Here is a 15,083-nt window from a genome sequence, read left to right on the forward strand (position 1 = left end):
CGCGACTAATTCAATCGTCTTCTCTGTGCCAAAGTGCCCGGCGGTGGGTGCGTCGTGCAACTGCTGCAGCACCTTAGCGCGGAGTTCGTCTCCCAGCACGTAGAGGGCCCCTTTGCGGATGAGCAACCCTTCGTGCACCTGGAACTCATCGCTCTTCGCCTTGCCTCTGCGCACCTCCTCCATTTTCGCTCGTGCGAAGGAGTCTTCTTGCAGCGCGCGACGTACAGCATCCAGGTCCACGGTTGCCGAAGCGCACGCCCACGCTTCTGGTGCGAAAATGTGCTTGGCCGCCGCTGGCGTCGCCTCCTCGAGGTATTGCGGCTTCCTGGACAGTGCATCCGCCATGACGTTGTTGTCACCAGGGACGTACTCTATCCTGAAGTCGAAGTCCGCAAAGAACTCCGCCCAACGTATGTGCCTCTGGTTCAGGAACCTCGCCGTGCGCCAGTACTCCAGATTCTTATGGTCCGTGCGGACCTGCATTGTGTGCTTGGCTCCGATCAGGAAGTGCCTCCACGCCTTGAATGCTGCATGAATGGCGAGCAACTCCCTGTCCCAGATGGTGTAGTTCTGCTCCGACTTGCTGAGCTTCCTGGAGTAGAAGGCGCACGGCCTCCAATCCCCCTGCGGGTCTTGCTGCAACAGGACTGCTCCCACGGCCCTGTCTGAGGCGTCTGTTTCAACCCTCATCGGTTTGCTGGGATTTACATGCAGTAGCTGCTCTTCGGACGAGAAGAGACGCTTGAGTTTCTGAAAGGACTGCTCCGCCTGCTCCGTCCAGATGAACTTCTTCTTCTTGGAGCTGAGCGTGTCGGTAATGGCCGCCGTCTGCATCGCGAACCCCTTGATGAACTTGTGATAGAAGTTAGCAAAGCCGACAAACCGCTGGACCTCCTTCCGGTTGCGCGGGCTCTTCCAGTCCAACACTGCGCGAACCTTGGCGCTGTCCATGGCGAGCCCCTTGTCTGACAATTTGTAGCCCCGGAAATCCACCTCCGTCATGTCGAACTGGCACTTCTCCAGCTTGGCGTACAGTCTATGCTCCTGTAGTCGTTGCAGAACTTCCTTGACGTCTCTGTCGTGAGCCTGCTGCGATTCTGAAAATATCAGGATGTCGTCCAGGAAGCAGACACACTTCTTGTAGAGGAGACCCGCTAACACGTGATGCATGAAAGCTTGAAAACAGTGGGAGCCATTTTGTAATCCAAACGGCATAACTCTGTATTCGTAGGTGCCCAGGGGCGTGAACATGGCCGTCTTCCACTCGTCGCCCTCCCGTATGCGAATAAGGTTGTACGCCCCTCGCAGGTCCAACTTGGTGAACACGCGTCCCTTGCGCACCGTCGCGAGGAGGTCGTCGATCTTGGGCATGGGGAAAGCCGTGGGCTTGGTTTTCGAGTTTAAATTGCGATAGTCCACCACAAGTCTTTTTTGGGGCGTGTCCTTTTTCTTCACAAAGAATACGGGACTGCCCCCCACTGCCTTGGACTCGCGGATGAACCCGCGCTCCAAATTATGATCTATGAACTCCCTGAGTTCCTGTAGCTCATCTTCAGACATGGAATACAGTTTCCCTGTCGGCAGCGTCGCCCCTGGCAGGAGGTCAATCTTGCAGTTATAGGGCCTGTGGGGAGGCAGCCTGTCCGCCTCCTTCTCGCAGAAAACCTCCAAAAATTCTGCGTACTTGTGGGGCACTGCTTGCAGCGTGCCTAATTGCAGCCGTGTGTCCTCTTCCTCCCCCTCCGGACTGGGCAGGATGCAGTGTTCTGCACAGTAAGAGGAGCCGAAGGTTAGTTGCTGCTGGTACCACGTCAGCGTTGGACTGTGCCTGTCCAGCCAACTCATGCCCAATACTACAGGCGTGTCCGACAGTTGGGTGACATTAAAGCTGATGACTTCCCTGTGATTTCCAATTCCCATCACCATCGGTGGTGTTTGCTTCACCACCTGCCCCCCTAGCAATTCCCTGCCATCCACCGTGACAACCTTCAGGGGCAGCGTGGCTGGCAGTAGCGTTATATTGTGCCGCTCGATGAAATCCTGCCCTATAAAGTCCGCGTTGCTGCCCGAGTCAATGGTAATTGGCAGTTCCATCGTGAGTCCATTGGGTAGCTGGAGCGATGCGGTGAGCTGCACAACTGGTTTGGGCGGGAGGGGGTCTGTGGGCTGCAAAATCTCTGGGGACTGCTTCACTGACTTGTCTGGCTTGGCCCCAGTGCCTCTGTTTCCAGCCAGACTCCGTCGTTTCCCTGCTGTGGTTCTCTCTGCTGAGTTGCTTCTGTTACCGTCGCGGAGGCTGCAGTGTGCTTGTGGAGTCTCTGGGGACACTCTTTCGCCATGTGCTGAGGACTGTCACAGAGGTAGCACTTCCTGTTCCCTCTAGGAGGCTTCGCTTTGACTGCTCCCGGTGCTAGGGCTCTGGTTGCTGACTGAGCCCTGGCACCTCCAACCTCCATAGGTTCCCCTCCTCCTCCTGGCGGAGGCGTGGATTGCGCACGCGCTGCGTCCCTGGGAAAGAAGGAAGGCACTCTTGCCGACTCGCGTCCTCCACGCCCTTCGTCTCTGCTCCATGGGCGTTCTTCTAGACGCACCCCAATCGTCAGCGCCCTCTGCACGATCTCCTGAGTGCTCCGGGGTCTCTCCCCCCTCGCAATTTCGTCTTTTACCGCACTGTTCAATCCTTCCCAGAAAAGGTCTCTGACTGGAGCTGAATCTTTGTCCCATTCCAGGGCACTGACCAGTGCAAAAAAGCGGGAATGATACTGCCTCACACTGGCCCTCCCTTGTTTCAGCCCATGTATCTCTTTTCTGGCGATATCAACGTCTATATTTGATAAAAAACACGCATCCATCGCTTTAATGAAGGCATCCGCACTTCGGAGCGCCGGATCCTTATCTCTCCACAGATTGCGCAGCCACGCTTTAGCGTCTCCATGCAAATGGGATAGAATAAACCCCACCTTCTCTTGCTCATCTCTAAAGTCTTTGTCCAGCAGTTGCAGCACAAACTGCACATCTGCTCGGAAGTTGGGGTACTGCTGTAAATTCCCATCGAAATGAGATACAAGACTGCCTCCTCTTCTCCCCAGCCCAATTCCCTCCGATTTGGGTCCCGGTTGCCCCTGCTTTGTAAGCACTTCCAACCTGACTTGGAGATCCTTGTAGGCGGCAGCTGCTTCCTCCTCCCTCTTCCTGGATGCGAGTATCTCGGCGTTTAGTTGTGTCACTGCATTTTGCAGGGCTGCTATCTGCTGTTCCGTAGTCATCTCGTCCGACTTTCGTGAGCTCGTGAAGCACCAATCTTCACCCCTCACTGCGCCCACTCACGCTGCGAGACTTTTGGTGCAAAAAGTTGAGACGGAGCTTACTGTCAGAGCTGCTTCCAGGTCCCAGCTCACAGAGGACCACGCTAGCCGGCAACACTGTACAAAAGTCTTTATTGAGTTACAATTTCCATTTTCAAGCCACAGCGCGCAGCTCCACATCTTAGAAGCTAGACCGGCGAAGCTCCGTCTGAGTCTCCGCCTCCTGTACACCAACTTAATACTCTAGCCTTACTCCACCTCTTACGTCTTTCCTTCCTCCTCTGGGTCCCTCTGCCCCCCGTGGTCTCTTCCTTCCTGGACTCTTCTGACGCTGACCCCCCGGACTCTTCTCCCTCCTTGCGGCGGGCTTTAGGACCTGGCTCCCTATCCAGGCTGCTTACTGTGCCGCCTTCCTGTGGATTTGAACTTGGCGCGCGCGCCCAACCTTCAACTTTCCTCTTGACCGTTTCCTCGCTCCCCGATGGGGGTGTGGCCAATCCTGACTCATGCCCTCCCGCTTGCGGCGAGCCTTCTGATCCCGATACCTGGGACCCCTCCTCCCTACTGTGCTCTGGTGGGGAAGCTGGCCCCGATTTCCAACTGCTGCTCTCTGAGTCCCCTCTGGTCCCTTCTTCCTGGGGTGTCCCCCTAGGCGCCCCCCTTGCTCTGACCACTGGCGCCCCCTTCTGTGAATCTTCCGATTCACTGGAAAGACTCAGAGATCTCGGGCCGCTGTCATCGCTCATATTTCCTTCGGATTCCTCCCCCTCGCTCTCTGTTTCCTCCCTTTCCTGTGCCTCTGCTCCTGAACCCCTGACAGTGTCCCATAGCTGTCAACGTTTCCCTTTTTAAAAGGGAAATTCCCTTATTCCGAATAGGATTCCTTGCAAGAAAAGGCAAAAGTTGACAGCTATGATGTGTCCTTGGATACCATGGTTCTTATAAAAATCCACTAAGTTCTTCTTGGGGTCATTGGCCAGTTGAGTTCAATAATAAGCAATTGTACTTTTATTTAATTAATTAGTACAGCAATATCTCCATCATAGAACTCAAGGCATGAAACATCACAGTTTCCCCGAATTCATGGTCAATGGTCAGTGATGTCAGAAGTTGTAGACCAACAACATATGGAGGACACCATATGGAGGAATACAGATCTCTTATTGTAAAGGAATTTTCACATGTCAACCAAAGTTCACATATCAACCAAATTCATATCTTAGCAAATAACTGAGCTGCCTGAATAGTATTTGGGCAGTGCTGGTGGTCTGCCTACTTAATCTAATCTTTCCCTCACTTCAACTTACTTTTTTAATCACTTTCAATAGTCACTAAACCTCTGGACCTTTTCTGAAACATTGCTTTGATCGGGGAAACTTAGATGTCTTACTTTGCTTTTGTAATTTGTCAAGTACATTGTTTAACGGTTAATATTTCAATATAAATGAGCACGGACACATCTTTACTGCCTGAGAATTGTTGCATTCCAAGATATCGTAGCAATTTTGGGTGAACTTAATGACATTGTTAAGCAGTTATAATAAATTTTATGTCTACAGACAAAATAATTGGAGAGTATACTAAGTCTTTGCAGCAACAAGGAATTGAGTCTGTGGCCATTTATACAGCAAGGCGACCTTCAAAGGTGAGTACTTTCCAGAGCCTAGAGTCCTCAAATGTTTGGCATGTGGCAAATTAGCAGATATAGTGTTTGATTTTCCCCATTTCACAAGAGTGTTATATTTGCTTGTATATTATTTTGCTCAGCAAATGGGGTGCGACTCTGTGCTTAAAGTCAAAGCAACCAAGGCTTCTAGCAAGAAACTTAGAATATGAATGTTACTAACAACGATGAACACTTTAAATATAGCACTAATGTTCTGTCATAAGGATTAGGCAACTGTTATATTTTGGGTGAAGGGACAGTCCCCACGTCATAACTTCAAACAAGACACAAGATTTGGTAAGAAAAATGAAATAAGATGGGTTATGTTTTTACACTGGTAGGGTTATTGGCCCCTGGAGTGCTCTCAGACAGAAAAACAGATGGCTTCTAATGTGCGCACACAGCTGTGTGGAAACAGAAGCTGCTTGTTCATTTAAATATTGTGGAGACAACCATTCACTTATCGCCATATTGTAATGCGACATTTTATGAAGTGAATTGGTTAGGCCAAGGCTGGGCTCCCTGATGGATAGCCTCCAAATATTGTTGGATCACAACTCCCATCCTTCTTTACCACTGATGATGATGAGAAGTAAAGTTCAACAACACTCGGAGGACCAAAGATCCCTCAGCCTTGGGCTGGGCCCTGATCCTGCAGAGCTTCCTGTGCTCATTATAATATGCAGAATTCATGGATTTAGCAACTTTCTCTCACCCCTTGTTTTTCACTTGTCTTTCTGCAAACCTGAAGGTTTCCCAAAGCCTGCTGATACCTCCATTTTGTACATGGATGGTGCTGTTTTGTTTTTCTACATAAGGATACACACTCGAGTGAATTAACAATTTGTATACAGCAGCATTCTCCAACCCACTGCCCTCCAAATGTTGGATTACAACTCCTATCAGCCCTAGCCAACATGGCCAGGGGTCAAGGATGATGGGATTTGGAGTCCAACAAAACTTTGGAGTCCATCAGGTTGGTGAACTTCAAAACCTGCAATGGATAATCCAAAGTAACACACAGTATCTGGTTTCAGAGACCTAGCAGGTTCTTAGCAGAACTCTCTCAAAAAAGGTTTGTGGTCCTTAATTTAATTTAAGGGATACTGTAATGGACAGAAACCAGAACTTTCATTCATAATCCATTATTGATGTACATATTTTATTTCCCTTTCCGATAAAGGCGTTGTTCAGTGCCTGAACAATTGGAAACGCAAACTTAAACTTCGAGTCTTTGGTTAAGTGATCTTTACTGAGCATCACATCAGTTAACCTCACAAATTTTATGTGCAGCTGAGGTCAAGATGGGCATGATTAGTCTGATTCATGGGTCAAAGATAATGGATTAATTCCAGAGTAACAGAGTAACATCATGGAGAGCTGGTGAAGTGACTCTCTGTAGGCTCTTTGCATATACTGCAAAGATTTCTGCAGGCATATATCTGCTGCTGGTGATATTTTCCCCAGTAGTGTGATATTAAGGTGGCGCTGTGGGTTAAACCACAGAGCCTAGGACTTGCCGATTAGAAGGTTGGCGGTCTGAATCCCCACAATGGGGTGAGCTCGGTCCCTGCTCCTGCCAACCTAGCAGTTCAAAAGCACTTCAAAGTGCAAGTAGATAAATAGGTACCACTCCGGGAAGGTAAACAGTGTTTCCGTGCGCTGCTCTGGTTCGCCAGAAGCAGCTTTGTCATGCTGGCCACATGACTCGGAAGCTCTACGCCGGCTCCTTTGGCCAATAAAGTGAGATGAGCGCCGCAACTGCAGAGTCGGCTACACTGGACCTAACGGTCAGGGGTCCCTTTACCTTTACCTTTAGTGTGATATGAGATACCCGAACAGAGCATTCTGAGGGTTGATTGAAGGCAGGGCAGAAGTGGCCTTGGACCCATGGGGTTTAAAGCTTCTTCATCTCTCCAACAGGCCCCAAGATTGGGCTTATCACCTACATCAACTTGTAGCTGTCATAGTTAATTTATTAGCTTCAGTGGGTGTGAAATTTTAAAAATGAGATCTGCAGGGGCAAATAAGAAAATCCGCACCTTCCATCCTGGTTAGCATCACAGACAATCTGCCACTTCCCTTCCCCATATACCCCTTTGGTTTTCTCTGCCGATCAGTATAATTTAGTTCCCATTCAAAGGTAAATGGGGAATCCTGACTTCAGCCCCATTGATTTCAGTGGGAACTATGCACTTACAATCCTAACCGTGTCCTCTAAAAAGTAAGTCTTATTTAATTCAGTGGGGCTCATGCCCAAACAGGTGGGGTTAGGATTTCAGCCTTAGTTTGGCTCCAACAGATGCAAGGGTAATTCATTTTCAATGCATTACGTGTGCTGGAGGGGGGGAAATGAATGCACAGGAGACAGATGGAAGGGAACAAGGCCCTTCCATCCCCCAGCTTTTTTACTGTTTTCCTCTCCATTTGAGCACTGCTTTACATTAAGAAACTAAATTTTAACTTGTAGCTGTAGACAATATACTTAATTATTTCCCAGCTGGGTCAGCCAGAATCCTACATGCAAAACAAAGCAGAGTTTAAAATAATTACAGCAGAACTGCTTCAAGCTGGCTGAAGCTAGCTGTGCGTTACTCTGGGGAAAGCAAACATCAGTTTGACTAGATAGTAGACGGAACGGCGCAGAGACTGTGAAATATGCTTGTTAGTAGTGTCTTGTTATTCATTCTGTGCGATAGTCCTATATTTGGTAAAAGGAAGAGCCCTAGTTTCTGCACTGGAATTTTGTTGTTTGTTTTTCTGCCGGAACTGAAATAGCATCTCTTTTGATTTTGATAGTACCTTGGTTTTCTTACAGTGATAAAGGGGGATTTTATGCCCATTATGCCACCGTACTCTTATGAAGGTTAGAGACAAAGTGTACACAAATGGATAGGCCAGCGATGACATTTGTTCTCATTTCCTAGCATGACACCCGAAAAAAATCCAGAGCGGATACTAAATTGGGGAATTTGTCACTATAGCAAGGAGAAGGTTAGAGACAAGGTCTGCTTCCAGATGAGGGGCTCTTAGTTGTAAGCTACACACAGGATTGCAATTGACTTTCAACACTTTCTTCAGGAGTGGGGAATCTTTTTCAGCTCGAGGTTCACATTCTCTTCCGGGACAGGAAAAGTGGATAGGAAAATGAATGTAAATTGGAGCAGTAGGCTAGTTTTACACATACTCAGACAGCCCTCTCTTTCCAGGGCTGCCTTCGGACGTCTTCTGAAGGTTGTATTATTACTTATCTCCTTGGCTTGGGGTTTGCATAACTCCATACGCTCTAACATTTCTCCCATGATAATAAGGATGTCCTAAGCAAAATTGGAACATTCGGGGATCAAATCAGGAACCAGGACGGCTTCTGTAAATCCTGGAAAATAAGGACACTTGGAGGGTCTTTAAGAGCTTTGTCAGAGTTCAAGGATATATTCAAACCAAACTCAGGGAGATGCAAAACAGGGCTTCTGAGTAGTGTAGCAGAGACAGGAGTATGGCCTGGGGACCAGAATCCAGAAGTCCAGACACAGTGGGCTAGAGGGCCACATTTGGCCCCTGGATCAGAGGTTCCCAATCCCTGGTGTACATCCCGCTATGTTCCGTCCACACCAATGGGTGTGATTTAGGCTGTATTCTTTGAAAGCACTATGAAACCACTTCAATCAGCCATATCTTTGCCCAAAGAGTCATGAGAGCTGTAGCTTGTTAAGGGTGCTGAGGCTTGTTAGGAGACCCCCATTCTCCTCATGGAGCCATATTTCCCAGAGTTCCCTGGGAACAGGGATTGGTTGCTGAGCCAGTCTAGGAATTGTAGCTTGGCGGGTGGGGGGGGGGGAGAAAGGTGTCCCAAGAACTCTCAGCACCCTTAACAGATGACAGACCCAGGGTTCTTCGTGGGACTGATTAAAGACTGACTATAGTGGTATCATAGTGCTTTCAGTGAATGGTGTGACTGTGGCCTTAGTTGCTTTGAAACTCAGCACACTATAGTCGTTGCTGTGGGTGGCATTTTATAACACCCTATCACAGATGGGAGTTGTAATTCAGTAGCATCTGGAAGGTCAAAGGTTCCCCGCACCTTATCTACACCTGACACACATACAGTCATACAGGTGCAGAGTTTGATCACAGAATCCACTGAATTAATAATAATTTTATTATTTACACCCCGCCCATCTGGCTGGGTTTCTTCTAGCACATATAAGAACATAATAAAACGTCCAACATCAAAAACTTCCCGATACAGGGCTGCCTTCTGATGTCTTCTAAAAGTAATGTAGTTCTTTAGCTCCTTGACATCTGATGGGAGGGCGCTCCACAGGGTGGATGCCACTGACGAGAAGGCCCTCTGCCTTCTTCCCTGTAACTTCACTTCTCTCAGTGAGGGAACTGCCAGAAGGCCCTCGGCACTGGACCTCAGTGTCCGAGCTGAATAATGGTGGTGGAGACATGCCTTCAGGTATACTAGCCTGAGGGCTGAAAAGGTCAGCAGCAACTATTTGAATTGTGCTCGGAAACGTACTAGGAGCCAGTGAAGATCCTTTAGGACCAGTGCTATATGGTCCTGGCAGTCACTCCTAGTTACCAGTCTAGCTAACACATTCTGGATTAGTTGTAGTTTCTGGGCCACCTTCAAAGGACATTTGCACATTGCAGTAGTGCAAGCGGGAGATAACCAGAGCATGCACCACTCTGATGAAACAATCTGCGGGCAGGCTGGTAGAAAGCTTCTTGGTACTGATAGACAGCTTCTGTGGACACAGAATTGACCTTCGCCTGCCTGGACAGCTCTGGGTCTAAAATGACTCCCAGGTTGTGCACCTGGTCCTTCAGGGGCACAGTTACCCCATCAGGACCAAGGAGTCCCCCATACCTGCCCCCACCCAAACAGTATTTCTGTCTTGTCAAATTCACCCTCAATCCATTGTGGGCTGGGGCTGCCACTGTGATTCCACTCAAACTGAATGTACATGGTTGTCTGAACCAGGTTGCAAGGTATTCCAGAAAGAATAGTATGTGCTTGTTTGGCCAGCTCATATTAAGCATGCAGCACAAGAAAAACCCAGACTGGAATGCCTCCGGATTCCAGTATTGAAAAGAAAATGATGGCATTGCCTCATGACGCATGGTGGAACAAAACTCTGCAGCCAGGCGCTGAAAGGGCATCAGTATTGTGAGGTTTTCACATATTAAATAACGATTCGAACACCTGTAGACAAAGATGACATTCTCACAATGCAAAATTGCTTGGAAAAGTCATCATGCTTTCTGCACGCCAAGATTAAAATCTTGAGCATGCTGGCTCATGAATAGGCCCCATTGGAGGAAGCAGAACTTTCTTCTGCATAAACAAGCTTAGACTCAGGTCACCAAAGTTGTTAACACAAACCATGCTTCCCCCACAAAACCCCCCCAGGGGATAAAGCATGAGCTTTCCCTCAATAACACACAAAATTCTGTTTTCAAGGAAGTGATGAGAGGCACCATGCGTAGGCATGGGTGAAAGGATGTACTTCCCAGATCCCCCACCTGAGAAAAGTCGCACTCATTTATTACTGCAGCAGTTATTTTTTTGCAGCTTTACACAGTTGCAAAGCATGTACAAGCCATGGCGTTAGCCAGAGAGGCATCTAATGATTTGTCACCGGCTGTGCTCAAAGTCATCCATGAATGTGAAAGAGTGCATTTTTCAGAAGGAGCACATTTCCTGAAAGTTTCATTTCATCTTTGCGAAAAGTCAAAGAGCCCCTTCCAGTTTCAACAAGTTAAGCTGAATCCTGTATTGAAAATATGGTGCCTGCTGTGCACTTGTAAATGCAACCACTGCCTCAATTTTCTCTACTTTCTTCTTGTGAATAGGCTCTAATCTAATGCTCGCCAGCATCCTCCTGGCTCGTTGATCCATACAGACTGCTGCGATTTCATTTCCTTGTGGCTCAAGTCCTCTGCTTTTATGGATGTGCGCTCTCGCCTAAATGCTGATTCCTATACATTGCAACGCCAATCATGTCTTTCCATGCAACAATCTTTTTCTAAAAGGGTATCTTCCGCAGAATCTGGAGTTTTTAAGGCTGCATATTGTTAGCTTTAAGACCATACGTACATTTTTTTGAAGAGAGATATCAATCTTTAATTATTATTTTCTTTCATATTTTGAATGCTCTTCAGGTTCGGCTGTTGATTTTAACGGTACAAAGAGGTAGCTTGTAGGAATAAGAAGACAAACTTTGCATTCTGTTTGGCTAAGCAAAAGGAAATTGCAAGTAACTACCTGGAAGACATATCCCTCTCTCTGTTTTAGCTGTTCAGTTCCCTCACCACAGTAAGCCACAGTTAACTTATCTGGGATAATTTACTTTCCACTGGTGCAAGGAGGAAACAAACCTGATCCCTGGATTAGTCTTATATCCAAAACCACTGGTTGTGATTTGTTTCACTTTAACCAACAACAATCAGTTACAAGCCCAAAACAAGTCTTGGCTCCAGATCATGGTTTGTTGGGAGAACAGCAAACCATGATTCCTGAATCAGACGCAATGCTAAGCCACTTTGTTTCTTTCCGTCTCTTATGGGAAGGAGCCAGTTGCTTATGCAATATAAGTAGGGATTGGTGAATAGGTCAGTATCTCCCAGTTTCTCCTTTTTCTAACCTTCACTTCTCCACGTTTCTGTATCAGCTTGCAGTTTTTGTTTTGGAAGGAAAAAGATCTCATGAACATTCACCAGCATTTACGTGTGAATTTCTCCTACTGTACACGTTTTTTCATGCGATTTCCCCAAATATACACATTTTTGCAAACCAATTTCCTGTAAATACATATTGCCTTTTTGTATGCCATTTTTAACTACTACATGCATTTATGTGTACACTTTACCATAGCATATGCACTTTCCTACACATTACTTAGCTGGAGAACAGCATTGCAAAATTCAGATAATTGTTTTGCATTCAGATAATAATTTTGAAGGCTATATGTGTGTTTCGAATTGCAAATTGTTTCAGAAAATGCAGACTTGGTAAGTTTACCTTTAAATATGAACAGAATCAAATTTCTTCCCCAACTCTAATGTGGTGACATGTCCTCGTGTTCAAAAATCGTCATATAAAAATTCTCAGCCAATATCCCTCCTCGTTTCCACTTCCAGCCTTTCTCATTTCCCTAGCTGTTCTTGTTTTGGAAATGTTTATTTTTTACAGAGAATTTTAAAAAGCCCTTTCATATACAATGCTTTGCAGAGGCATTCTTTTAGCAGAATTTAGTGCTATATTTCATTTTCTGGTTACCTATTAATTCACCTATCCACCTATAACCCCCAGACAATGTCATGGGGGCACATGTCTAGAGGTGCACGGCGATTCTTGATTTTCTGCATATATTTCAAAGACATTAACTCCCATCCCCTAGTTTTTGCTTTCAGCTAGCTCCAAGTAACATCCAATAATTATATGCAGAGAGATGAGTAGGTATTAACATCAGTTTCCATGGAACTAAGTCAGAGACTTTTCCCCCCACATGCTTTTGTTGCCCATATTTTACTCCCTTGTAGTACAACGCCCCATCTCTCTCCTCAAAACCCCCGGGTTTGTCTCCCTCCCTCCTGAGACCCCTGAGTTTGTCCTGGGCGTATTCATCCTGCACCGTTCCCTCTACCAGTTCCCTTTGCCCCACCAATGCCGCCCCACACACCCAGCGGTCCTCGGGAATGACATGGGTCTCTTCGGGTGCACCCTCTCCCTCCAAATATTCAGGTTTGCGTGAGAGAGCGTCCGCCCTAACGTTCTCCGGGCCTGGTACGTAACAAATCTCAAAGTTAAATTTGGAGAACTCCTGGGCCCATCTCAACTGCCGTTGGTTGAGCACTCGCGCAGTTCTCCAATACTCTAGATTCTTATGGTCCGTGCACACTTGCACCTTCTGTTGTGCACCAATTAGCAGGTGCCTCCATCTCCGGAAGGCCTCATGAATCGCAAGAAGTTCCCGGTCGTACACCGTGTAGTTCCTCTCAGATTTGTTCAGCTTTCGCGAAAAGAAGGCACACGGTCGCCACTCTGACCCCTCCTTCCCCGGCTGCAGAAGAAGCACCGCCCCTATGGCTCTGTCAGAAGCGTCTGTTTCGACCCTCAGCTTTTTTTGTAAATCCACATGTAGAAGTTGTTCATCAGAGGCGAAGGCCCTTTTCAGTTCCTCAAACGCTCGCTCCGCCTCCCCCGTCCAAACAAACTTCTTTTTACTGCTGAGACAGTCCGTGATGGGCGCCGTCAGGTGGGCGAAGTTTCGGATGAACTTACGATAAAAGTTTCCAAACCCTAGGAACCTCTGCACATCCTTCTTGGTCTTGGGTGTTTTCCATTCCAGCACCGCTTGAACCTTGCCGGGGTCCATGGCCAACCCCTTGTCTGACAAGCGGTACCCCAGGAATTCCACCTCCTTGGTATGAAACTGACACTTCTCCAGTTTCACCCACAGTCTGTTGGCTTGCAGCCTGCTCAACACTTCTCTGACGTCTCTCACATGTTGCTCCTCATTCTCCGAATACACCAACACGTCATCTAAGAAGGCCACGCAATTCTTGTAGAGCAAAGGCCCCAGTACGTGGTTCATGAAGGCTTGAAAACACGCGGAGCCTGTTTGTAATCCAAAAGGCATAACGAGGTATTCAAATGCCCCCAAAGGGGTGAACATGGTGGTCTTCCATTCATCCCCTTTCCTTATACGTATCAGGTTGTACGCCCCCCTTAGGTCCAGCTTTGTAAAAATCTTTCCTTTTCGCACCCTGGTCAAAATATCATCAATCCTGGGCATAGGAAAAGCCGCCGGCTCTGTCACTGCATTTAGGCGCCGAAAGTCACATACCAGCTTCGGCTTGTCCGTGTTTTTTTTTATCCACAAAAAACACTGGGCTACCCCCCGCTGCCTTGGACTCTCTGATGAAGCCTCTCTTCAGGTTCTTGTCAATGAACGCTCGCAACTCCTGCATCTCCCTGTCTGACATGGCATACAACTTGCCTACAGGAAGCTGTGCTCCAGGGAGTAAATTGATCTGGCAATCAAAGGGCCTATGCGGGGGTAGTTGGTCAGCTTCCTTCTCGCTGAACACGTCGCTGAGATCAGCATACTGTGGTGGCACCTTCCCCTTCCCCATTACTTCAGTCCCTGCTAGGGTGGCTTGGGCCCCTGCTGACCCCTTTTCCCCCCTGCAGTGTTCTAAGCAATGTGCTGAACCGAAGGAAACCACTCTTTGATGCCAGCCCACCAGCGGATCATGTAAGGCTAGCCAGCTCATTCCCAAAATAATGGGAGCGCCTCCCAAGGTGGCCACATTAAACGCTATCAGTTCTGTGTGCCTTGCCACCCTCATTATCATTGGGACGGTCTGCAAGCTAACTCCTCCTCCCAACAGTTCCCTGCCATCGATCGTGGTCACCTGCAGGGGGTTGCTTAAAGGGATAGTCTGTATCTGATGTTCAGCAGCAAACTCCTTGCTCATAAAATTGCAGGAGCTGCCTGAGTCCAACAGCGCCTTTATTTTTAGGGGGTGTCCATTTTGCAACTCTAGTGACACTTCAATCACTAGAGCAGGTCGAGGAGCTTCTGGCACGGGCACTTTCACTGCTCTTTGGCCTGGCTGCAGTGCCCTGACGTTGGCAACCAGGCGTTGGCTTTTACCTGCTCCGTTTCTCCCTGCTCTTCCCCCTCAACTGCTCCCACCATCCCTTGCCATTCCTTCCTCTGGGGGCAGACTCTGGCAAAGTGGCCTGGCTGTTGGCAGAGATAGCATTTCCGGGCTCCCTTTCCCTCCTTCTTCGCCCCCTCACTGGGCTTTGAAACTGCGCGCGCGCGGGCTGTTCCGATTTCCATCGGCTCTGCCGGCGGGAAAGCTGGCTCAGGAATGTCTGGAATGCGTAACTCCTTCCAACGTTCCCCTCTCCCTTCCCGCCTCTCCAAGGCTCTTGCCTCCTGGCGCGCTCCAATGGTCAGCGCAGATTTGGTCAGCTGATCCATAGACACCGCCCTGGGGCTCCTGGCCAGCTCGTCTTTCACAGCTGAAGAAAGACCTCCTTCAAATAGCATCTGAATGGGTGCTGCCGATAATTCCCACCCCAATCT

At 48.1% G+C, this 15,083-nt stretch overlaps 1 protein-coding gene and 1 long non-coding RNA gene across 2 annotated transcripts in view; one reads left to right on the forward strand and one right to left on the reverse strand.

Moving 5' to 3' along the window:
• The window catches only part of LOC309541781, a 575,734-nt gene that overhangs the window by 111,585 nt on the left and 449,066 nt on the right, over positions 1–15,083 (reverse strand). The gene's annotated exons all lie outside the window — the stretch shown is intronic.
• Positions 1–15,083, forward strand: part of LOC309542333 (V-type proton ATPase subunit S1-like) — a 62,695-nt gene that overhangs the window by 26,154 nt on the left and 21,458 nt on the right. Inside the window, exon 6 of the mRNA XM_082241065.1 lies at positions 4,865–4,950. Within this exon, the coding sequence (XP_082097191.1) occupies positions 4,865–4,950 (86 nt within the window). The remainder of the gene's footprint in view (positions 1–4,864; positions 4,951–15,083) is intronic.

This window comes from Podarcis vaucheri, assembly GCF_965113315.1.
Source record: "Podarcis vaucheri genome assembly, chromosome: 10".
Classification (NCBI taxonomy): Eukaryota; Metazoa; Chordata; class Lepidosauria; order Squamata; family Lacertidae; genus Podarcis; species Podarcis vaucheri.